Source organism: Grampus griseus (assembly GCF_964374135.1).
Source record: "Grampus griseus genome assembly, chromosome: 8".
Lineage (NCBI taxonomy): Eukaryota > Metazoa > Chordata > Mammalia > Artiodactyla > Delphinidae > Grampus > Grampus griseus.
The window spans coordinates 102531893-102553651 of record NC_139002.1 but is presented as its reverse complement, the minus strand read 5'-3'; the positions used below and the strand labels follow the sequence as shown (position 1 = coordinate 102553651).

At 60.9% G+C, this 21759-nt stretch overlaps 6 protein-coding genes across 24 annotated transcripts; 2 read left to right on the top strand and 4 right to left on the bottom strand.

The window, feature by feature from the left end:
* Positions 1-773: 773 nt before the first annotated feature.
* Positions 774-3129, top strand: PPP1R14B (protein phosphatase 1 regulatory inhibitor subunit 14B). Its single transcript, XM_082659146.1, has 4 exons — positions 774-1242; positions 2274-2357; positions 2672-2704; positions 2797-3129. The coding sequence occupies exons 1-4, from the start codon at positions 985-987 to the stop codon at positions 2863-2865; spliced, it is 444 nt and encodes a 147-aa protein (XP_082515272.1). The 5' UTR covers positions 774-984; the 3' UTR covers positions 2866-3129.
* A 402-nt stretch (positions 3130-3531) lies between these two features.
* On the bottom strand, positions 3532-6302 carry FKBP2 (FKBP prolyl isomerase 2; the record flags this gene model as incomplete). Of its 6 annotated transcripts, none has more annotated exons than XM_082659136.1 (6): positions 3532-3672; positions 3762-3797; positions 4144-4190; positions 4310-4422; positions 4747-4915; positions 6162-6302. In XM_082659136.1, the coding sequence occupies 6 exons, from the start codon at positions 6221-6223 to the stop codon at positions 3611-3613; spliced, it is 489 nt and encodes a 162-aa protein (XP_082515262.1). In that variant the 3' UTR covers positions 3532-3610. The 6 variants fall into 6 exon arrangements, with proteins under 6 accessions (XP_082515262.1, XP_082515263.1, XP_082515265.1 ...); XM_082659137.1 differs by having other exon boundaries at positions 4747-4867; positions 6162-6238; XM_082659139.1 differs by lacking the exon at positions 6162-6302 and adding an exon at positions 5759-5882.
* A 1787-nt stretch (positions 6303-8089) lies between these two features.
* Positions 8090-11594, bottom strand: VEGFB (vascular endothelial growth factor B). 2 transcript variants are annotated; one of them, XM_082659131.1, is made up of 7 exons: positions 11215-11594; positions 10625-10667; positions 10082-10278; positions 9842-9915; positions 9613-9648; positions 9136-9270; positions 8090-8528 (listed from the first exon to the last, which is right to left on the bottom strand). In XM_082659131.1, exons 1-7 carry the CDS (start codon positions 11272-11274, stop codon positions 8507-8509), a joined length of 567 nt encoding a protein of 188 aa, XP_082515257.1. In that variant the 5' UTR covers positions 11275-11594; the 3' UTR covers positions 8090-8506. The 2 variants fall into 2 exon arrangements, with proteins under 2 accessions (XP_082515257.1, XP_082515256.1); XM_082659130.1 differs by having other exon boundaries at positions 9136-9371; positions 11215-11592.
* A 228-nt stretch (positions 11595-11822) lies between these two features.
* On the bottom strand, positions 11823-15013 carry DNAJC4 (DnaJ heat shock protein family (Hsp40) member C4). Of its 10 annotated transcripts, XM_082659119.1 has the most exons (7): positions 14993-15012; positions 14582-14674; positions 13820-13942; positions 13154-13384; positions 12905-13069; positions 12115-12201; positions 11823-12024 (listed from the first exon to the last, which is right to left on the bottom strand). In XM_082659119.1, exons 2-7 carry the CDS (start codon positions 14656-14658, stop codon positions 11916-11918), a joined length of 792 nt encoding a protein of 263 aa, XP_082515245.1. In that variant the 5' UTR covers positions 14659-14674; positions 14993-15012; the 3' UTR covers positions 11823-11915. The 10 variants fall into 10 exon arrangements, with proteins under 10 accessions (XP_082515245.1, XP_082515244.1, XP_082515242.1 ...); XM_082659118.1 differs by having other exon boundaries at positions 12905-13338; positions 13820-13913; positions 14993-15013; XM_082659116.1 differs by lacking the exon at positions 14993-15012 and adding an exon at positions 14884-14908 and having other exon boundaries at positions 12905-13338; positions 13820-13913.
* Positions 15014-15491: 478 nt separating this feature from the next.
* Positions 15492-18560, bottom strand: NUDT22 (nudix hydrolase 22). 3 transcript variants are annotated; one of them, XM_082659107.1, is made up of 6 exons: positions 18466-18560; positions 17689-18186; positions 17236-17334; positions 16144-16241; positions 15912-16005; positions 15492-15664 (listed from the first exon to the last, which is right to left on the bottom strand). In XM_082659107.1, exons 2-6 carry the CDS (start codon positions 18166-18168, stop codon positions 15563-15565), a joined length of 873 nt encoding a protein of 290 aa, XP_082515233.1. In that variant the 5' UTR covers positions 18169-18186; positions 18466-18560; the 3' UTR covers positions 15492-15562. The 3 variants fall into 3 exon arrangements, with proteins under 3 accessions (XP_082515233.1, XP_082515234.1, XP_082515235.1); XM_082659108.1 differs by having other exon boundaries at positions 18490-18551; XM_082659109.1 differs by having other exon boundaries at positions 15532-15664; positions 15905-16005.
* Positions 18561-18634: 74 nt separating this feature from the next.
* Positions 18635-21757, top strand: TRPT1 (tRNA phosphotransferase 1). 2 transcript variants are annotated; one of them, XM_082659110.1, is made up of 8 exons: positions 18635-18687; positions 19041-19124; positions 19283-19427; positions 20303-20472; positions 20561-20735; positions 20942-20998; positions 21074-21184; positions 21314-21757. In XM_082659110.1, exons 2-8 carry the CDS (start codon positions 19050-19052, stop codon positions 21403-21405), a joined length of 825 nt encoding a protein of 274 aa, XP_082515236.1. In that variant the 5' UTR covers positions 18635-18687; positions 19041-19049; the 3' UTR covers positions 21406-21757. The 2 variants fall into 2 exon arrangements, with proteins under 2 accessions (XP_082515236.1, XP_082515237.1); XM_082659111.1 differs by having other exon boundaries at positions 19346-19427; positions 21314-21753.
* Positions 21758-21759: the final 2 nt, after the last annotated feature.

Below are 21759 nucleotides of genomic sequence, written 5' to 3'. Positions count from 1 at the left end.
CTGTGGAGACCAGCCCTACGAGGGCGCTCCAAACAAGTTCTGCGCTTCTCGGACCCGGTTCCGCTCCAGGGGAGGGGCGGCCATGGGGGCGGGACCCTGGGAACTACATTTCCCATAATTCCGTCCCCGCTGCCATCTTGGCGGGTGGGCGGTGGCTGCCTGGGGTCTGGCCCTTCAGGCCGCCCGGATCGCTCAGCTCACCCCCAACCTAGGCCTTCCATCATGGGGGGCGCGGAACCCCGACGAGTAGGGCGTCCGGTGACCTGGGCAGCGCCTGCCCGCCTTCTCCACTCCTCCACCCCCGGGCGTCCGGCCCACGTGTCCGTCCGCGCGAAGAAGCCTGCTCTTTACCCGCTGGCCAAGGGCCTGAGGACCCAGAAGTCGGGGGCTCCCACGTCTCTTCCTCGGACCTCTGTCCTGTATACAGTGTCCACTCCCCTCCATTCTCAGACGGCCCCTGTTTTTGCATCAGTTAGGACAGAACACTAGGTTCCCCGCAGGAGCGCAAATCCGGCTACCGGACGCTTAGAACGCCTGGGCTTGGGGCAGGAAGCTTAAAAGGGATAGCGGACAGCTAGGTCCAAACCTCTAAGGACTAGACCCTCTCTTAGCCCCGGCCCGAGGGCGGGGTAGGGGTGAGGGGCCTGCTTCAGGACTGTCCCTTTAAGGGGGTGTGGTCGGGGGGCGGGGGAAGCGATCGAGACAGAGAAAGCGGCTTCGGCTGCGGCGGCTCGGGCGGCGGCCGCGGGGGACAAAGGGCGGGCGGATCGGCGGGGAGGGGGCGGGGCGCGGCCAGGCCAGGCCCGGGGGCTCCGCATGCTGCAGCTGCCCCCGGGCGCCCCCGCCGCCGCCCTCGCAGCGGAGCCGTGCGGAGCCGAGCTCACGAGCTAACCCGAGCCAGCGGCCCGGAGCCAGCCGGCGGGCGTCCCGGAGGCGGCGGCGCAGGGAGGGGCCCGACGCGCGCACGTGGCCCCGGCGGCCGCCATGGCGGACAGCGGCCCCGCAGGGGGCGCGGCGTTGGCGGCTCCGGCCCCTGGACCGGGGAGTGGCGGCCCAGGGCCCCGCGTCTACTTTCAGAGCCCCCCTGGGGCTGCAGGCGAGGGCCCGGGCGGCGCGGACGACGAGGGCCCAGTGAGGCGCCAAGGGAAGGTCACGGTCAAGTACGACCGCAAGGAACTACGGAAGCGCCTCAACCTGGAGGAGTGGATCCTGGAGCAGCTCACTCGCCTCTACGACTGCCAGGTGTGTCCCCCACCCTGCGCCGACACCCTAAAATCGGTTCCGATTCGGGCCGCCTGGGAACCCCACCTTGAGCCCGCCTGTCACCCGGAGTCAATGGGCGCTCCGCTTCCGCGCGCTCCCCAGCTCTCCGTACTCCCCGCCCCCAATGTATGCTCTTTCTTGTCTGACCTAAGTCACTCCTTTCTTATCTGCTGCCTTGGACAGGAGACTCAGGGCTTGTCTGGGCTGGCGGGGAAAGGAGATCTACCTATTGCCTGCTAGCCTAGACTAGTTAAAAGGCGCTAGCTAGCCTGGGTGGTGGTGGTACGGGTCTTGCCTATTCTAATGGGCTAACCTGGAGCTCCATCTTGTCATGGGGGGGCAGGCTAGCCCACTCTCTGGGTTCTAGTTCTCCACCCTATGACTCCTTCCTTGATCAAATGGTGACTCAGTCCCCGGGGGGCAGGGTGGAGGAGTGGGCTTGCCCTGTGCTGCCTACCCTAGCGCAGCCCTGGGATGCAGCTGACTCCAGACCGGAGAGATGCTTCCTGGGGGGGGGGGAGGGGTGGCAGGCACCCCCTCCCTCAGCAAAGCATGGGCTCTTTGTTTCCCCTTTACCAGGCCTGGGTCCTTCCCACTGACCCCTCACCGTTCACTTCCTCCTCACTCCTGGGAAGCTGTGACAGGTGTTTGGGGGAGGGGAAGGGGCTGTGATGAGTTGGGACAGCTGGCCCCACCTGTGCTCTGGTTGAGATGGGGGGCCCGGAAGTTGGGGAGACACATCTGCAGGGTTCCTAGCCCAGGATCCCCAGCCCTAGCTGTCTGGCACCCAGGGTGCCCAACTGGCAGGGACAGGAAGCTCCCTCCCCATTGGGCAGTTTGCCTTGGCACAGGCCTGATCTGTTTTCTCCTCGGAGCAGCTGCCGCTGTCTGCTGGGCAAGAGGGCTGGCTCATTTGCAGTAGGGCAGGGGCTTCAGCCAGAGAGCCCCTCTCACACCCTCTCTCCCAACTCAGGCCCTTGTCTCTCCCTCCTCCCCCACCCCCACCCCAGGAAGAGGAGATCCCGGAGCTGGAGATTGACGTGGATGAACTCCTGGACATGGAGAGTGATGATACCCGAGCTGCCAGGGTCAAGGTGAGAGGGGTTGGAGGGCAGCAGGTCCAGGTCAGGGGAGCAGGGAATAGAGGGGTGCCTGGAGGCACTGCCCCGTGGGTAGGCAAGCCTCTGGAGCCAGGCCTTCTTTGGTCTGAGTCAGCCAGCTCTGTGACCTTCCTGGGCTCAGCTTCTGGCTCCGTCAAATAGGGCCAGTGGTACTTGCCTAGCTGTTCAGTAGCTGTGGCATCTCCTGTGCCTCAGGGTGGCCCCAGTGCCTTGGAAGAGGGTATAGGTGAACTTTAGGCTCGTGTTCTTGAGACTCATAGTTATACTTTCCCCCCATGCCCCACTAGGAGCTGCTGGTTGACTGTTACAAACCCACTGAGGTAAGGAGGTGGTTTCCCCAGAGGGCGGGGTGAGGAGCCTGGGGTCCTGTCATCTTGGGTTCTGGTCTCCCTAATGTCCTCCCTCCCTCCAGGCCTTCATCTCTGGCCTGCTGGACAAGATCCGGGGCATGCAGAAGCTGAGCACACCCCAGAAGAAGTAAGGGTCCTCGACCCGGGTGAACGGAGGCTCCCACAGGACAATCGCCCCGCAACCTCGTAGCAACAGCAATACCGGGGGGCCCTGTGGCCAGGCCTGGTGCCATGCGCAGTGCTCCCCGTGCCCCTGGCCCAGGGGCCTCTTCCCTGCCCCCTCAGTTTTCCATTTTTGGGGTTTTTTATTATTATTAAACTGACGGGACTTTTTGTGTTTTTATATTGACTGCGGCGCGGGCCCTTTAATAAAGCTAGGATGCGCCTTTGGTGCAGTTAACAGGCTCGCCTGGTTTCTTTCAGGGGGGACACACTGCTCTACAACTGCCGCCAGCTCAGCTTCTCCCCAGGTGACCGCAGGCCTTCCTGAGGGCCATGAAGCCATGGCGATACCCCAGTGCTGGCTCCCAGACCAGGATCTGGAAGCGGCTGGGGAGTTGGGGAGGAGCCGTTGTTGCTGCTGGCAGGCAGGAATACTCCTTTTTCCCTCTGGACAAGGGCCACCAAGTCACTGAGGGCTTGGCCATCATGACCTCCATGCCACTGAGCCTACTAGACCCCAAGGCTCTGCAGCCAGGAAAGGAGAGGGAGGGATGGGGGGAGGATGAGGGAGAGGGAAGGCTGAAGCTGTGGTTTCTAAGTCTCCAGGGCCCACAAACAAACACAGGCTCACTTCGTGGGCTTTAAAGTTTTTTTTCTTTCTTTAAACAGTCTGGTCCCAGATGGGGGCCTCTCCCCCAGCCCTCCCCAGTTTGGCTACAGTTCTGAACGTCGCTCGATTTTGAGCAGCTCCACCTCGAACACCAAGGTTGCACCGCCTGCAGGGGAGAAGTGGGATCAGAATGAGAACCAGGGCCACAGGGAGATGGAATGGGTACAGGAGATGGGGGGCAGGAAGGTTTATTACCTGGAATCTTTGGGGGAGCTCCCCGCTCTCCGTACCCTGCAGAGATGCACAAAGAAAGTGAGCCGTGGCCAGGCAGTGAGGTGTTCTGCAGACAACCAGGCTGAAACCAAGCCTCTGCCCATCCCAGCACGAGGCCAGAAATGCAGAAGGTGTAATGGATTTGGGAGGGCGCTGCTAAAGGTCTTGTAGAGGGCAAAGAGTGGGCACCAGAGCCAAGCGTCCCAAGGGTCTTGCCCTGTCCTCACTGCTGGACACAACTAGACTTGGAAGTGGCATGTACTGAATGGATTGAGTGGACATCCGTGCAGAGGCTGAACCAGCCTTCACCCTTACGTAGATATAACCCTGAACTCCCTATCCCCATTCAGGAAGGGCCTCTTACCTAGCTCTGATGGGATCACCAGCTTCCGCTTTTCCCCCTCACACATCCTGTAGGACAATACATGTTCAGCATGTGGCAGCACCCAGGCTCCCTGCCCCCACCCCATACCTGGAGCTTGCCTCCCACAGTTCACCTCCTGGACCACAGCCATGGCCCCTCGACTCACCCTAGCAGCCCCTGGTCCCAGCCCTTGATGACCTGGCCCGTGCCCAGGGAGAAGACAAAGGGCTGGTTCTGGGGCAGGCTGCTGTCAAACTCTGTTCCATCTTCCAGCTTACCCTGTGAGACCATGGGAAGGCCAGTGAGGAGGAGGGTCTGCTCTGACACCCCCACCCCCAGGTGCTCTTCCCATCAAGGTGGCAGCCCACAGCACTGGCGGCCATAGTCCTAGAAAGGGACAGAACCTTGGGCAGCTCACAGTACATTGCACTGCTTGCTGGTGCCAACTGGGAGTAGACAGTTAAGAGCAAGATAGGATCATGCAAAGTAGATGAGGAGACTTGCCCAAGGTGACCCACCTTTTGGCAGACACACCTGGCTCCCAAGTCCTTTCTGGTCCCCGGAAGGCCCACCCACCCCCAAAAGCTCCACTTCCTCACCCACCGTGTAGTGCATGTGCAGGACGTCCCCTTTGCGTGATTTGATGGGACAGTGGTCTACCCGTTTCTTGACTCCGATCTGCAGCTTCCGTTTGCCCTCGGCCCCGGCGGCCGTGACCAGGGCGCTCAGGCAGATGGACAATACTGTTAGGACCCAGCTCAGCCTCATGTTTCTGCGGGGACAGACCCCGACCAACCAACCGGGGGAGAGGAACGGGAGGGCATGGAATACGGGCAAGTACCAGGAGGATTCCACCCCACCGTACCTTGCCTGCCCCTGGGGATCCCCTTGTCCCGTGTCACCGCCCCCTCCCCCAGGCTCCGCGGCCACACTTACCAGTCCAGGGAGAAGGGGGCTTGCCCGAGGACCCCAGCAGCGGGGGGAGGGGGTCAGGGGAGGCCACAGCAGCCAGGGTCCAGCCCCTTTGCTCACCCCCTGCCCTTCCGTCCCTCCCAGTCCCCAGCTCTGCTCTTCAATTCCCCCCTGTCCCTTTCCGCAAAGTCCAAACCCTATCTGGCTGCGCAGCAGTTGCCCCAACCGGGCGACCCCATTCACGCCACACCCAATTGCCTCCCGCCCAGCAAACCCACACCTCTGCGGCTGCCGCAGGGGGTCGGCCCCGAGGCACCCACACATCGCCACTGGGTGGCTCCGGGGAGCCCCTGTCCTCCGGGGGTACCCCCCAGGCTGGTCCTGTGCCTCCGCCCGAGGCGCCGCCCCAACTCTGAGCCCTCGGGGGCCTGCGGGGCACCCAGACTGGCCCCGTGTCGGGTGGCCGCCGAGCCCGCTCCACCCACACCACCTCTCCCGGGGGAGTTCTCGGCCTACCGCGCCCCCAGGCACGGCCACCACGGAGACCGCCCCCGCGTGGACGCCCCGGGCCATTACCTGGGCCTACCCCTTCGCTGGGCTCCTTAGCCCCACCCTTTAGAGGGCGTGGTTCCGCCCCCGGCCCTGTAGTCCCGCCCCCGACAGGACTAGACCCCTTTTCCTGAACTGTAGCCGCGCCACTCACCGGCTGAGGCCGCGCCCCCAGTGCCTGGGCTCCTTCACCCTCGGTCTCCAAACCCGAGGCTCCTCCTTCCGCCTGTTCCAGCTCCTCCTCCAAGGGCCAGCCTCCGTCCCTCACCAGTCCTAGCCCCGCCCCCAGCCCTGGAGCTCCGCCTTCCACTGGCACAAGCTCAGAGGTCCCACCCGTCTCCGTTCCACGTACCGCCCCGACTCCCGGAGCCCCGCCCCGTGAGGCGTGAGAACCCTCCCCCTGCGGCATCCCCAGACAGCTCTGACCCCAACCTTCAATTCCCTCGTAACCTATCCCTTGTTGACACTCAGGGCCCCGGCCCGCTCCTGCCCCGCCTAATCCAGCCTGCCCCCTTGCACCCCGGCTCCCCACAGCCCGGGCTGTGGCCCCCGCTCACCTCCTCGCCGCGCCCCCGGAGTCAACCCCAGTCCTGCTGCCGTCTCTGCGCAGGCGCGTCATCGTTGCCACCAGACCCGGCCACGCCGCCCGCCCTCATTGGACCGTGCGAAACCCGCGGCCATACGCCCGCCTGGGCGGCCTTCTCTAGCTCCGCCCCCCGCGCCGCCATGTGACTTATGCGTCAGGTCCGGTGGCTCTGTAGTCCGTAAGGTTAGGTGAAAGTGACTTCTGAAAGGGCCGAAGGCACTTCCGGTCGAGGTGAAATTAAGGTCAGGTGGGCGCGGGTTCGCGGCGGGGGTCTTAAGACACCATTTTATGTCGCCCCCAGCCTCTCCTGTTTGCCCCTGAGCCTCTTCAGGATCCACAAGCCTCAGTTGCTGTGGAAAGAGCCTGGCTTCAGAGTGAGCCCTGGGTTTGAATCCAGGGTCTGCCACTCATTGACAGGCTGTGTGACCTTGAGCAAGTTCCTTGGCCTGGTAACTCGGGCTTGATAACATCCACCCCGCAGGGCCCCTGTAGGATCGCTGCAAGTGACGTGCACTGCCAGGCCCTGGTCCACGGCAATGCTCTCTCCCTTTTTTCTCTCCCGGTGTACAGGCCTGCCTCTACCTGCTGCACAATGACCCCTGAATCACGACTGTAATGGTCTGGCTGGGTCCGTTCCCCAACCGGACTTATTTCTAGGCACCACAGCACCCAGGAGTGAACATCTGTCCATTGAAGTAATGAACCTGCAGTTGGGAGGCAGATAAGCCTAAGTTGAGTGTTAGGGAGAGAGTCGACCTGAGGTCAAATCCCAGGTCAGTCAGAGTTTTCGAGCCTATTTCCTCAACTGAAAAAGGAAGATTACAACACTCAGAATTGAGGACTAGGCGAGAAGGCACATACGAAGCAGTGTGCACGCTGGGCAGGCTTAAATGGCCTTGGGAGGTGGTTGCTACTGTCCCTAACCCTCATCTGTCTCACTCTAATTGAGCTCTGGCATTTTGGGTGACAGAATAGCTGAGAAAATTATTTGAAAGTAGCAATCACTGTCACGAATTGTCTCTTCTGGTTTAACCCCACTATTGGTTTGGGCCCAACAAGATCACTACCCCACCCTCTAACACTTCAGAGAAGGCCTCCATTAGGGGAGCTGCTTTGGCTTAACCTCTGCCATGAATATTCTGTCTCGATGGGGCAAAGCACTGGTGCCCAAGGTTGCCCTTCAGTTCACCCCCTCATCACTCAGACCCAGGGGCACTGAAGGTTACAGGCCGAAAGCTGGCCACTGAGCTTGGGCTGGGTCAGATAAAGGTCAGAGGAGTCCCAAGCAGCGCCTGAGGAGGGGAGCCCAAGGTGCAAGGGAGGTGAGAGTGGAGAAGACCGTGTGGCTGGGGTGAGCGGAGCCCACCGACCACAGACCTCTGGTGCTGCCTCCCTTTCGGGGATGTGGGAGTGAGGTGAGGGCAGACCAGGTGCGTGACCTTCGAGTTAAGCTACCGGGAGCAAAAAGCTGCAAACACAGAGTGTCACCCGGCAGGGAAGATGGGTGTTCTTTCCTATTACGTGACTCTCTTTTTTGGAGCCCAAGGGCCCAGACCACAGTAATCATCGGTTCCCTCCGTGTGCACATGTGGGAACTGAGCCTCAGAATGAGAGGCAGTGACAACCAAGGTCATTCAGCAGATCTGGGTCCCACCTCAAGCTCACTGGCCCTCTCCTTCCAGAAAGGAACCCTTGTAATGAGCAGAGGGGCAGGGACTCCCCAGGGCCTGCTAGCACAACATGAACGTGAAGGATGCACGATTCTGGCTCTGTGACCTGTTGTGGGGCCTTGGGCCTCATCTCCTCTAAGCTCCATGTCTAGGAGGCAGTGTGACGCAGACATTTATGTCCAAACCAGCCAGCCCGGACAGTGACAAACAGTGACACAGGCAGAGACAGTTCCTTCTATCTCTTTTATCGGGACTGGAGTTCACAGTTCTTGTACTGAAGCCCAACTCTCATTTTTTTGTAGAGGACCAGGGTCTTCTTAGTGAGGGGACGGAGGAGCCAGTTGTAAGATGCTCACTTGCACAAGGTGGTTAAAAACTGAGCCGGGACCCCATTCTCTCCCAAGATGGTACATGACCCCTCGTGCTGCCTCCAGGTCTCTTCATCCAACTCTGTCCACTTTGTTGGACGGCAGCCTCAGAGAGACAAGGGGCAGTTGGAAAGCCCTCTGAGAGGCCCAGGTCCTGCAGGAGCTTCCGCCCAGGTTGAGGTCTTGGGGACTGGACTGTTCTCACCAGGATGCCCTCTTGTTGCCCTCTGGGCAGGCCTGCGAGGCAAGTGGCCCCACGGAGTTTGAAAAGCAATGTATCACCTTCGCAGCTTCCGGCACCTGAAAAAGGAAGAAGGGGTCTGTTCATGCTGGCACAGCTCAGCCCTTGCTCCTCTAGACTCGCCCACTTCTTACCTTCTGTGAACCTCATTCTCCCCTAACACTCCTGGGAAGCCCCAGCTGGCCTGGTCCACAGGACGCCACCCCATGGCCCCGCTGTGGAAAGGAGGGGTGGTGAGAAGCAACTTGGACAAGGGTGGACCAGCGTTCCACCACATCCCCTGGCCTCTTGGAGCACATAAGGTGGAACAAACTCTACCACAGGGGTTTCTGGGAAGGCTCAGAGCCTTGCAAACTGGAAGGCTGTCTTTCTCTTTTCTACACCCGGCGATGTCACGTCTTCCAGGACATCTCTAACCTCTCAAAGACAACGTCAGGGGGCCCTCACCACAGGTCCTGGCTTGACTTCCTGTGTTGGCATCACGTGCCCTCGTGTCTGACTCCGCATCAGAATGTGAGCCTTGTTTATGCTGACCCCAGTGCCAGCAGGCGCCTGGTCAATAGTTCAGCACACTCAAAGCTTCCCCTTCCCTGGCTCTTCTCCCACCAGCAGGCTCACTGGGACCTGCTCCAGGATGGCACCTTGACGCCACACCCGACTCCTCACCTGCAGGTGTCTGGGTTGAGCTCTAAGCCCCGCCCTTGACAACGGAGGAAGCTGCGGCGTCGGCAGCGGCAGCGGCAGGTCCGGGGGTCAGGGCGCTGGCGGCGCTGGGGGCAGCGTGGGCAGAGGGGCCTGGGGCTGGAGTGGGATGGGTGATGTCAGCTGGGGAGGGTGCTCCGGGGGCAGGGTCCCAGCCCGGAACAGAGCGGGGCTGGGGACGGTGGTGGGGAGTGGAAGCCCTAGGAGGAGAAGCAACATGTCTCGGGTGAGAAGTAAGAGTCTTCCCGGGAGCTGGGGTTGGGGAAGAGCATATAGTCTTGGGAAGCAGAGGAAAAGGGGAGAGGGGGACACGAGTGGGAGGAGAAGGCGGGGGACCACAACTTCCTGACACACTCTTACACCCCCCGCCCCACCCACACATTACATTCTGGGTGCTGGGCCTGGGCTCCAACCCCACCTCAGCAAGAGCCCAAGACTCACCTGTCCAGCTTCACAGCACTCTCTCGTTTTTTTGGTCTGAAAAGTAAGAGAGACAGACAGAGACAAGGAAAAAGAGGATCAGGAAGCCAAGCATCCTACTCTCTTGCCCTAGATCCCAGGCCTACCCGGCTATACTCTTGGATACCCGGTCCCCGCTGTGGTGTACCACCACACCTAGCACCCCCCAAGCCTTGTCTCTGCGAACTCAGGAGTGGGGCCTGGCTGGCACCTGCATTCACACTGGCTGTGTTCTTCCAGGGACATCTCCCCCAGCTGACTGCTTGGGTACCGGATCATGAGGATCTGCGCTCAGGAGAACAGGGAGAGAGACCGTCAGAGAGAGAGGAAAGGGACGCTCCATGGGCTGGAGAAATGAGAATACCTTGCCCACCAGCCAGGGCTCTGGTTGCCACCCTCTCAGTCCCCAGAACGCTAGCATCCAGCCAGGCACACTCCACCTGCCCCATACCTGCATTCGGACTTGGTGCTGCCCAGTGGGCACACACTCCAGGCCGTCGTCAGGGCAGCAGCCGCCACAGCGCTGCACCGTCACGCAGCTGGGCACCAGTTGCTTGGCCACAGTGCCCATGAGCTCCATGGTCAGGGGCACCACAACCTCCCGCGGCTGGCAGGTGGCACGAGCATACACGTCTATCCATGACACCACTGGGGGCAGATGCGTAAGGGTTAAGTCCCCACTGGGTTTCCTGCAGCTGCTCCCTGGTTCCCCTACCCCTGCGCCCAGAAGCTGTTCTCCTTAGTTCTCGTGTCACAGCCACCCTCCACTAGCCCCCACTTCTGCCCTCCCAATCTGTCTTCCCTGTCCTGTTCATCCAGAACCCAGGAACCCCCCTGCCTCAATCTCCTCTTCTGTGAAATGGGCAGAATAAGAGTTTGCATCTTACAGAGGACTGTGATTACACAAGATGAGGAATACACAGAGTCTGGAATCAGGACTGGAAGAAAAGATTCTTAGTGCTGGCTAGTAGAAAGTTCCTATTGTTACTATTACCTTTCTTCTGATGACCAGGGGCATCAGGCTGGGAGACCGGGCCCTGCAGGAGAGAAGAAACCTGGACCCAAGGTGCACTCCAGGAAGGGCTAGCCCTGTCGCTGGCCCCAGGGCTCTGCCCTTGCAGTCAGGAGGCTTATTTCCAGACTACTCTGTTCCTGGGGCCACTCTAGCTTTACCTGTCCTCTCCAGGCCACCTGGGACCTGGGACCTGTCCTGGCTACAACCCCCCAGGCACGCTCTGCCGGCAGCGTCGAACCTCCAAGCCTAGGGACCGGGCTTGTTCTCGAGGCCACAGATCAAGAAGGGGCACAGCGAGCGCCGAACCGCGTCCTGCAGGCACCGAGGCGGCCCCGCCCCCGGCTGCGCCCTGGGGACGGGGTGGGGCGGGGGAGTGGCCCCGGAGTTGGGCCGGCGGGCGGGCGGGGAGGGACGCCTCCCGGGGGATGCCCAGGCCGGGCTCCCGAGACGCCCCCGTCCGAGGCCCGACCCCGCGGATCCCCGAGAACCCGGCCGCTCCGCGCCTCCCCACTTCCGCCAACCTTGAGAGAGGGCACGGCGGGCGGGCGGGTTGTCGCGGACGCACGTACCTGGGCGGGGGCCAGCTGCAGGAGCGCGGCGAGCAGCAGGCGGCGGAGCAGGGGGCTCATGGTGCCCGCGGGGGCCGCGCGCCGGGGGCGCCCGCATCGCCCTAGCCCGGCGGCGCGGGGGGCGGCGGCAGCCAGAGCCCCATGGCGCGGGCCCGGGAGCGGCGGGCGGGGGCCGGGCGCGGTGGGCGGCTCCTCCGCGGCCCCCTCCCGAGCCCTGGGCGCAGGCAGCGCAGCGCAGCGCAGCGGCGGCGGCGGCCGGAGGAGCCGGGCGGGCGGGCGGCCGGTGGTGGCGGCGGCGGGCGGCGGGGACGGCGGGGACGGTGGGGACGGCGGGGGGCCGGGCCCGGGCTGGCGGGCGGGCGGCTCATGTGACCCAGACACGCGCTCCCCACCGGGCCGCGGGGCGGGGGCGGGGTGGGGGAGGGGGGGCGAGGCCGCCGGCGGGGCCCGCCCCCTCTACACACACCCCACCTCCTGCCGCAGCAGGGGAAAGGGGACGCACCGCCCAGGGGGCCGGGCTCCCGGGTTGCCGCCGCCAGAACCCGGAGGGCGGGGCCCGGGCCGGGGGCTCTGGGCCTGTAGGAGCGAGCCAGACAAGAGCTCTGAGAATCACTTTATTGCACGCGTTTTGGGGAGTGGGGTGTCCCAGAAGGGAGCACACCGCAGGCCCCATCCAAGGTGTGCTCTCCAAGGTGAACCGCTCAGGGGCTGGGGCCGGGGGGCACGATCCCGGGGCCTTGAGGAGGCCCGGGTGGTGGCTGCAGCTGCGGCCCCAGCCGTTGCTCCTCCTGGAGCCTGGCTCTCTTGGCCCTGCAGGGGAGAGTACCTGGTGGTCAGGTTGGGATCCTGGAGGGTGGTGCCAGGACAGTGAGGAGAGGGCAGGAAAGAGCTGGGACAGACCTGGCCCGGGCCCGAGTGTCATTGTAGATGGCTGTGATGATCCGATCCTTTTCATCCATGAAGCTACGATGCATCTGCTCCAGCTTCCTGCAAGGGGGTTACAACCGACTCTGGGAATCCCCAATCCCCGCTGTCTCCCAAGTCCCACCCCCCTCTACCCTACTTGAGGGTCTCACAGCTTTACACTTGTGGGGACCTCAGCTAACTGCCTGTGCTAGATGAGGAAAGGGGCACAGAGTAGCTGGTTCTTGTCCAGGGCCTAATGGCGACCCAGGTCCCTGACTGTCCTGAAGGTGGTGACAGCAGCTCCGTCATGGAGGTCCTTAAAGGCGACTAGAAAGGTTTGTTCATCTAACTCCGTCACTGAACTAGGCACACTGCTAGCAGTGTGCACCAGCCTTTAGGTGTCTTTGCTATCAAGCCTCAGTGGCAATGGCACGCATGAGAGAGTGGCAGGAAAACAGCAACTACCAAACAAATGAAGACAGTTTCTGGTGAGGCCCAGTTCAATGCATTTCCTTCTTGTGCAGGATTTTGGTTGGCTCCAGCACTCTCTGGCAACCAGCACCAAGATTTAAATTCAAATTCTAAAAAACTGAAAATGACATTAGCCCTTAGTGCAGAGCTGCCTTTGCTAAATAAGACGAGACTCTGGAGGAGACCTATTTCATGCAGTTCCTAGCTTGAGAGACACAAGGGTGCAGGCCACAGGGGTGGTATGGATGGATGGCTGACACTGGGCTTCACCCACCCTCCTGCCCTCTGCCCATCACCCTAGGGGGACGCGCACCTGAAGGCAACATAGTGCAGGCCCATGCCTGCCAGCATGATCAGGAGGCAGTACCCCAGCACCCGCCGGTTGTGCTTGTGCTGCTGCTGCCTTGACTCTGGTCCCTGAGGCCTCACTTCATGAAACTGGGCCCAGTATTTTGCATTGGGGGGTGCCCAGGAGCTGCTGGGAGGTAGAAGAAGGGACAGTGTAAAGACGGGGCTCCCCAGGAGACTTGGGGGTGGCAAGCTGGGGGCAGGACTACTGTACCTGTGTGCCTGATGAGCAGACCTGGGATGGGCTGTGGTTCCTGGACACTTTGGGGAAGCTGCCGAGCGGAGCTGGTGGTCATAGCTGCGGCGGCTCTGCTCATGGCTCAGCACTTGGTACGCTTCACTCAGCTCCACAAAGCGGCTGTGCAGGGCTGGGTTCCTGGGGTCCCGGTCAGGGTGCAGCTGGGGTGGGGCAGGACTCCCCTCATCTCCCTTCCCATGACCTATCCTGATAATATCCACCCACAAGGGCTCATATCATACCCAGAGGCCCTCCCTGGGCAGTGACCCTCACTCTCAGGCCTGCACATCCCTCTAGAAGACCAGAGAGTCAGGAAGCACAAACTCCTGCCCCCTCCCCTTGTTCAAGCCCTCCCCACCTGCTGCCTGGCTCTCATTGGATGCCCTGGTCCCAGCTTTCTCAAGAGCAGGCAGGTAAAGAGAACCAAGCCCAGCCCATCAGACAGGACTCCTGGCTCCTGCCCCACAGCCTTTCCTTCCACCCGGCCAGACCTCTCCCCTTGGGGCAGCTCCCCCTCCCTATGAATGCTGAGGGAATATGCACCAGCCAGAGTGAGCCTCTCAGCTCCATTCCTGAGAATTTGGAGCGGACCCCATCTGGCTCAGACTTCCCTTCCCCCACTCCACTTAAGACCACTGGTACCTCTTTGGACTTGGAGAAGAAAGCTCGTTTAACTTCTTCAGCGCTGGCACCAGGATGCACCCCCAACAGTTCATAGTAGTTACTGGGGCCAGACCTGTGGAGAGAGGCCCAAACCTGCAGGGGCTAAGGAAAACACAGAGGATACCCCTTCCCTGCCCGTCCCAGCCCTGCTGGACCACACCCTTCAACCCAGCATCCAGATGCTGAGGGGGCTGAGGCAGGTGCCAAGGGAGATCTCGAAATCATCCCTCCCTTTTTGACTGTTCCAGGTAAGGGGCAGATCAGATTGTCTCAAAGTGTAGTTTTCAGACCCCTTGCATCAGAAACGCCTGAAAAGCATGTTTTAAAAAATAGATTCTTGAGGCCCACCTCATTCCTGCAAATCAGGATCTCCAGAGCAGCGCCCAGGAATCTGCAGTTTTGTAAGCTCCCCACACCCCGCCTGGGTTATGCACAGCGACGCTTGACAACCACCTGAGTTGTGGAATGTGCATTGGGTTTGGTTGGGCTCAAATTCCAGATGTGCCACTTAACTCTCTGTATGACCTTGGGGGGTCATCCTTTAATCTCTGATCCTGTGCCCTCTCAGCAGTGAAGGTGAGGGTAATCTGACAAGCCTGTAAGGCGCCTGACGCAGCGTAAGAGATCACGACTATCCCAGCACCTAGACTATCCCGGCACCTAGCGCAGGGCCTAGAATTGGGCAGGCCAGCCACAAAAACCTACTGAACGACCGGGCCCGGCCCCAGGCGCCCGACTCACCGCTGCCGGGCGGCCGCTGCGAAGAAGCGAGTGGGAGGGTTGTGGGGCCACAGCCGGCGCAGGCGCAGGGGCAGCATGAAGGCAGGCGGGCAGCTGGTGAAAGGTCACAAAGAACAGTGGGATGGGAGCAGACTTCAACCACTGCAGCGGGGATGAGGGGTGGGGGTGGGGGGCAGAGGGAAGGGGCCTGTCCCCGTTGAGATGCAAAGGAAAACCGAAGCAGGCCCGGGGACTCAGGGGCGGGTGGAACCTCCCTGCTGAAGACCAGACCCCAATGTCCTGGCCCTGTCCCCGCCTCTGACCCGGGCGTCTGCACAACCAGCCCCGGACGCCGAGACCCCCTTCCCACCCTGGGAGCTCGGGGGGCAGGTGCAGGAAGAGCCACACCAAGCCCCGCCCCCCTTCACTCACAGACCCCTCGGCGGCCGCCGTTTCCGGCTCCTATTCAGGCCCCGCCTCCATACTCTCATTGGCGTAGACACCCAGACCACGCCCACAGGCCTGAAGGTGCGGAACAGCGGCGAAGCCCCGCCCCCGCACATCCATTGGCCTTTGACGCCTCGGATCCACCCATCGAGACAGCAGCCCGGGGACTTGCAGAAAGGCGCCAGCGCCCGCCCGGGGAGGCTGCGGCAGGGGGCCTGACCCTCAGGGAGGCTTTCGGCTCAGCCCCCGTTGCTCTGTTCCCTCGGACATGGCTGTTACTCCGCTCTGCAGCGAGACGCGTTTCACAAAGCAGTTTCCACCCCATAATCGGCCTGGAACTTCACCGGAGCCTGGCAAGGGGGCACAGCCCTCAGCTTACAGAGGGGAAAACTGAGGCTGGGCCTTTTTTCCCCCCAAGTCACTTGTCCTGTCTCTCTCAGCCACCCCGGCCCCTCTCTCTGTCTCACGGAAACAGCAGACGCCAACGGAATCCAAGAATAAAGTCCTTTATTGTCTTCCGAGCTGTGGTGATAGGGCTGGGGACTCTAGGGCGACTTAGGTGGAACTTTCCTGGAATTCGTTGTAGAGGAAGATGGCGCCTTTGGCTGAGGGGCAGAGCTCGGCCCACATTTCAGTCTCCTGCAACCTCCTCACACTCTGTGGGAAGACAGTGAGACCCAAATATTCCGACCTCGGGTTTCTTGCAGGAGATGTGCCCACAGTTCTGGCCCTCTCCCTTGGGCTGAGGACATCCCCAATGAGGTCTTGTGCCTCTGGAGGGAAGCTCTGAGAGATGTGGGAGGCCCCTCTGACCCAGGCCCAGGAGACAGACATGCATCACCAGGCCTCTGCAAGCCCCAACCCAGCTCCTTGTCCAAATGAGACACACTTCGCCACCTCAAACCTGTGACTCCACAAAGATGATTCCTGTGGATTCGTGGGCCTCAGGTCCCCCACTCGTGTAGTGCTTCCTCACCTGCTCAGAAGTCAGGCTGCACCTGGACAAGGATGTGAGAGTGGCCTGGTGAGTGCTTAGACCCTGTAAGGTCCCTGTGGAGTCCCCGCTGCCTCAGCCATGCCGCTCAACCACCCACCTACTCCAGGACCCAGGACCCTGCCTCCCAGAGCTCACTCACTGGACGTAGAACTCAGCACTGGCACGGCCGGCACTGGTCTCATTGCAGGCAATGCCCAACAGCAGCGGCTGGCTCAGGGTGAGCAGCGGCAGGTTCACCTGGGGCCAGGCGTACCACCTGTCAGTGCCCACTGCCCACATCCCTGCCCCTCTCAATGAAGAACAGCATGTTACCCTTGTACAGCATTTTACAGTGTGTAGTTCAAGTGCCCAGAATCACAGAATGTCAGATCTTGGGCATGTTCATTTCACACGAGAAAACCACAACGGGAGAGATGGAACAGTTAGCCCAGGGTCACCCTAGGGAAGTCAATTTAGTAACTGGGGACTTCCCTGGTGACACAGTGGTTAAGAATCAGCCTGCCAATGCAGGGGACACGGGTTCGATCCCTGGTCCGGGAAGATCCCACATGCTGTGGAGCAACTAAGCCCGTGCGCCACAAATATTGAGCCTGCGCTCTAGAGCCCACGAGCCACAACTACTGAGCCCACATGCCACAACTACTGAAGCCCATGCGCCTAGAGCCTGTGCTCCTCAACAAGAGAAGCCATGGCAATGAGAAGCCCGCGCACCGCAATGAGGAGTAGCCCCCACTTGCCTCAACTAGAGAAAGCCTGTGCACAGCAACGAAGACCCAACGCAGCCAAAAATAAATAAATAAAATTTTAAAAAGTAATTGGGACTCCCATTTACTCCTCTTCTCAACAAACCTGGCGGGAGTAGGCAAGACATTTATTATTGTCCCCATTGTAAAGAGGAACACAGAGACGAGGCACACAGAGGTGAGGGTTAGAATTCCACTCCAAGTGTGCCTAGCTGCAAAGCTGAGCTCTTTGCTCAATGCCAGATGCCTGGGAATTCCCTGGTGGGCCAGTGATTAGGACTCCACACTCTCACTGCCAAGGGCCTGGTTTCAGTCCCAGGTCAAGGAACTAAGATCCCACAAGCCACGTGAGGCAGCCAAAAAAAAAAAAAAAAAAAAAAAAGCCAGATGCCTACAGACACTCCTGCCATCCCAGACCTGTGAAATTCTGGATTGTTCTATCCCCTCCCTCCTTGCCCACCACTCTGTCCCACCTGCCTCTCACTCACCTCATCACAGATCTCCTGAAGGACACTGGAGAAGAGCTCATGCACCACCAGCTCCCCAGGGAGGTTGATGTGCAGGGGTCTGCCACCTGGGCACAGGGCCTGTAAGAGGTCAGGCTCAGCCCCTGCTCCCCTCTTCTCGCCCTGCTTTTCCCCACACTCACTGGCCCTGAGGGCCTGGTTGGGCACAGAGTGAGAGCCTTGGTGATCCCCTGACCCAGGCCCTGTTTTTCCAGATGGAAAACCAAAGGTCCAGCTAGGTCCTCCATCCCTACCCCCACCCCCAATTCCCTAACTTCCCATGGGTCTGGGGCAGGATTCAGCAGGCAGGCTGAGAGGCTGCCCTGAGCGGAGACTTTCGGATAAGCATCAGGCCAACTCCCCCTTTAAGGGATGAAGAAAACAAAGCCGAGCTCTCTGGGTCTTTGTGCCTTTGCGCCCAGCCTGGCATCTCACCTGAGGCTCAGGGTGCCCACCGGGCACGTCCACTAGCCCAGGTGCCTCAGCCACCTGCCCAGAGCGGCGCAGGAAGACAAGGAAGTCGTCAGCAGTGGCCAGTGCAGCGCCCACCCCTAAGGGGTCCGCCAGGTAGGCTTGCTTGTCACCCCAGTCGGTGGCCCCCTGCTGTCGCAGCCAGGCAGCTGAGCTGGCCCAGTTGGTGCCCAGGAAGTCTCGATAGGAAGTAAGGCCCAGGCACAGGTGCAGCTGTGGCCCCGGCGAGCCAGTGGGCACCAGGGTGGCAGAGTGCAGGCGGAACTTGGGGGCGTCAAAGAGCCAGGGCTGGGCCTGAAGCCGGCTCTCCCAGACTGCGGTGATGGCCTTGTCCCCTCCTGGCAGTGGGCGACGGTCGTAGGCAGGGCTCAGCTCAGCCCGTACCTGCTCCTCAGGCAGCCCCCCCGGGGGGCATTGCAGCAGCAGGGACACCTCAGGGTCCATGATCTGGATAGGGCAGTTCTGGGGGAGGGCAGAGCCAGGCCTGTCACCCCGGGGGACCCACAGCCACCCTTGGACCCGACAGCTGGCCCCCTCTGCCACAAACCTCCTGAAGGTACTCCCAGCCCTTCTGCACCCCCCTGACCCCTCCCTGGGCTGTAAAACGTCTTATCATCCCAGCAAGAGTTCCGAGGCTCCTGCTACCAGACATCCCTGAGACTCCCGGGCATCCCTACGACTCAGAGGTCCTGGGTTCTGTCACCCCCTAATGCCTCTGTCTCCCCAAACCAAAAGTCTTGCCTCCAACCCCTGACGCGGCGTTACCCTTCCCAGGGTCCGGAAGCTCCAGGCTGCAGCCGGCAATCACCTGCCTACTCTCCTCGCAGGCTCCGCCTCTTTCCCCCGGAGCGGAAGTACCCGCCCCCTTCTTCCTCGGCTTCTCATTGGCCGGTCCTGGCGCTCAGGGCCCGTCGGGGTCAGCTGACGGGCCCGTCCGGGTCAGCTGCCCGGCCCCCGGAGTCGGTGAGCCTTCCCGTCTGTCCCGGCTCTGTTTCTCTGGCCGGCCCAGACATTTTTGCCCCGTTAGCCTGGTTGCCGGCCCCGCCTCCCCAGGCCCGCTTTGCGGGGCAGACCAGGAGCCTGGGTCGCAGGGGCTTGACTTCTCTGGGCCCTGTGGCTGACAGAGTGTCACCTTGGGCAAGTCTTGCTGGGCCTCAGTTTCCCTATCTGCACCAGGGAGTTAGGGGTGGGAAGTGAATTTAGAAATCTGAATATCTCCCTCCCAGCTCTCACATCCCGAGGCTTTGTGACTTTCTGGGCATCGTGGGGACATGGGAAGGTCCTTAACAGTCTCCACATTTCACTGCTCCCCACAGGTCCTGGCCATGAACGCCTCTAGAGGAAGGAGGCAGGAAGCAGCAGGGCCCAAGGGTAGAAGGGCTCACAGACCCCGGGAACAGGTGCGCCCCCTCCACCCTCACCCCTGCTCCCAATGTGGGAGGGCAGGGGAGGGGGTCCTGCTCCCTGGGAAATGCTGGTCGGGTGGGAGTGGGGGCGGATGGATTGTGCTGTTCCCGGGGAGCACAGGGACTCCTCTCCCTCTGGTCTCCTACAGCAGATCACTGAGTTCAGCAGGGCAGGGTCACCACGGGGACTAACGGCCGCCTCTGGGCTCTTTCAGGACCGGGATGTACAACTGTCCAAAGCTCTGTCCTATGCCCTGCGCCACGGGGCCCTGAAGCTGGGGCTTCCCATGGGGCCCGGTAAGTGAGCATCTTAGAGGCTGGGCCCAGGAGTGGTTGGAGCCCAGGGAGCAGTGTGAGCCTGTCTGTGACTGCCTTCCCTCATGGCTTCCACCGCAGTCCTATGAGAACAGCACAGAAGGTACATCCCTTCCGTGTATAGGGAAGACCGAGGCCCAGAGCCCAGTATAATGTCCAGGGCAGACTGGGAGAGGAGCCTCTGTCTGGGCCAGGCCTGGTGATACCTCCAGCCCAGTGGCCCAATAAACACTTATGCCAAGACTGGGCACTGTGAGGGTGTTGGGGTAACTGATGTTTACTGAGTGTCCGCTCTGGGCTGGGTACTGTGCGCAAAAGGGTCACTTGATCTTTGTGACCCTCCATGAGGCAGATCCTATTCCCATATAAGTTGAGAAACTGAGGCTCAGAAAGGGGAGACTTTCTTTTTTTTTTTTAATTACTTAATTAATTTTTAAACTTTTGGCTGCCTTTGGTCTTCGTTGATGCGCGCGGGCTTCTCTAGTTGCGGCGAGTGGGGGCTATTCTTTGTTGCAGTGCGCGGGCTTCTCATTGCAGTGGCTTCTCTTGTTGTGGAGCATGGGCTCTAGGCGTGCAGGCTTCAGTAGTTGTGGCTCGTGGACTCTAGAGCGCAGGCTCAGGAGTTGTGGCACACGGGCTTAGTTGCTCTGCGGCATGTGGGATCTTCCTGGATCAGGGCTCGAACCCGTGTCCCCTGCATTGGCAGGCGGATTCTTAACCACTGTGCCACCAGGGAAGTCCCAGGGGAGACTTTCTAAAGATCATACAGACTCTGTTCTCGTTGCCTGTGGCTTCCCCTGTTAACTGGGGCCCAGGCCAGAGCAAGTTCAGCTCCTGACCACTCTACCTGCCCACAGATGGTTTTGTGCCCCTGGACACCCTCCTGCAGCTGCCCCAGTTCTGCAGCTTCTCAGTTGAAGATGTGCAGCGTGTGGTGGACACCAATGGGAAGCAGCGGTTCGCCCTGCAGCCAGGAGACCCCGGCACCGGCCCTCTCATCCGGGCCAATCAGGGTCACTCCCTGAAGGTGGGAGCTAAGGGGACAAGTGGGAGAGCCATGTGAGACCCCTGTCTGTGAGGGGGTCTCACTGCTGCCCATTCCCCATCCATCCCAGGTACCTGAGTTGCAGCTGATTCCCCTGGAGACCCCACAGGCCCTGCCCCTGGTGCTCGTCCATGGCACATTCTGGCAGCACTGGCCATCCATCCTGCTCAAGGGCCTATCCTGCCAGGGGAGGACGCACATCCACCTGGCCGCGGGACTGCTTGGGGACCCTGGTGTCATCAGTGGTCAGTGCCCCCCCAAGCTACTCCCACCCATTCTGTGCTCCCAGGTCCTCCTCCAAGGGTCATAGCCTCTTGTCCAGGGGCAGCCCAAGCCCTGCATGCAGGAGCAACCCCCCACCCGCACCGCAGTGAGCTCAGGACCCCAGCCCACCCAGGTTTGATAACCACAATCCAGACGCCCCAGACCGCAGCTCCAATTGTCTACTCAGGCATGCGGCCAAATTGCGAAGTGGCTGTGTTCATCAACGGGCCCCTGGCCCTGGCAGGTGAGTCTGGACACAGCAGGTATTGCCCCAGGCCTTCAGAGAGGGCATGAGTCACATCTCTGGCTCTGTCTGCAGATGGAATCCCCTTCTTCCGCTCTGCTAATGGGGTGATCCTGACTCCAGGGAACGCTGATGGCGTCCTGCCTCCCAAGTATTTCAAGGAGGCCCTGCAGCTACGCCCCACCCGTAAGAACCACCACCTCACCACTATTCTTTGTGCCTGAAGCCTGTGCCCTCTGCCCTCACCTCTTTCCCAGCTCCCAACCCCAGACTGACTTAGTTCTCCCTTCTCTAACCAACTCTTTTCTCTCTCAGGAAAGCCCCTCTCCTTGGCTGGTAATGAAGAAACAGAGTGTCAGAGTGACCCCAAGCACAGCTCCAGAGGAAGAAGGATGACCCAACAATAAAATATTTTTTTTAATGTAAAAAGATAACAAAAGAGAAACTCCAGTTTGAACCTATGAGTCATCATCCTGTAGCTGTAGCCAGTCTTCCTCATGTGCTCAGGGACTACAGCTAGGTCAGGGGTGTTGGTCTTGGTCACTCAAACAGGGAAGGGCGGGTGCTGTACAAACTAGAGCCCCCTCTCCCTAGCCTGCGGGATGGCAGAGTCTGGCCCAGCCAGGTCCCTGGTCTACACAAGGCCAGTGACAGTGGGTGAATGTGCCCAGCTCGGTCAGTGCACGTCTGTGGGCAGTGAATCCTAATGGGTGTGGGCTTTGGAGCGGTCATGGAAGGTGGTGAGTGGGGCGGGGGCAGTA

Coding starts and splice junctions, on each gene's coding strand:
- PPP1R14B (XM_082659146.1), top strand. CDS start 985: ATGGCGGACAGCGGCCCCGCAGGGGGCGCGGCGTTGGCGGCTCCGGCC. Junction 1,243..2,273: donor CTCGCCTCTACGACTGCCAG/GTGTGTCCCCCA, acceptor CCCCCACCCCAG/GAAGAGGAGATCCCGGAGCT. Junction 2,705..2,796: donor ACTGTTACAAACCCACTGAG/GTAAGGAGGTGG, acceptor CCCTCCCTCCAG/GCCTTCATCTCTGGCCTGCT.
- VEGFB (XM_082659130.1), bottom strand. CDS start 11,274: ATGAGCCCCCTGCTCCGCCGCCTGCTGCTCGCCGCGCTCCTGCAGCTG. Junction 9,916..10,081: donor AGCACCAAGTCCGAATGCAG/GTATGGGGCAGG, acceptor TCCTGAGCGCAG/ATCCTCATGATCCGGTACCC. Junction 9,372..9,612: donor AGTGCTGTGAAGCTGGACAG/GTGAGTCTTGGG, acceptor TTCTCCTCCTAG/GGCTTCCACTCCCCACCACC.
- DNAJC4 (XM_082659118.1), bottom strand. CDS start 14,658: ATGCTGCCCCTGCGCCTGCGCCGGCTGTGGCCCCACAACCCTCCCACT. Junction 13,339..13,819: donor TCTTCTCCAAGTCCAAAGAG/GTACCAGTGGTC, acceptor GCCCCACCCCAG/CTGCACCCTGACCGGGACCC. Junction 12,202..12,904: donor CTGCACTATGTTGCCTTCAG/GTGCGCGTCCCC, acceptor ACCCCCTTGCAG/GAAGCTGGAGCAGATGCATC.
- NUDT22 (XM_082659107.1), bottom strand. CDS start 18,168: ATGGACCCTGAGGTGTCCCTGCTGCTGCAATGCCCCCCGGGGGGGCTG. Junction 17,335..17,688: donor GTGGGCACCCTGAGCCTCAG/GTGAGATGCCAG, acceptor GACCTCTTACAG/GCCCTGTGCCCAGGTGGCAG. Junction 15,665..15,911: donor TCATCTTTGTGGAGTCACAG/GTTTGAGGTGGC, acceptor GTCTTCCCACAG/AGTGTGAGGAGGTTGCAGGA.
- TRPT1 (XM_082659110.1), top strand. CDS start 19,050: ATGAACGCCTCTAGAGGAAGGAGGCAGGAAGCAGCAGGGCCCAAGGGT. Junction 20,999..21,073: donor CGGGCCCCTGGCCCTGGCAG/GTGAGTCTGGAC, acceptor CTCTGTCTGCAG/ATGGAATCCCCTTCTTCCGC. Junction 21,185..21,313: donor CCTGCAGCTACGCCCCACCC/GTAAGAACCACC, acceptor TTTCTCTCTCAG/GAAAGCCCCTCTCCTTGGCT.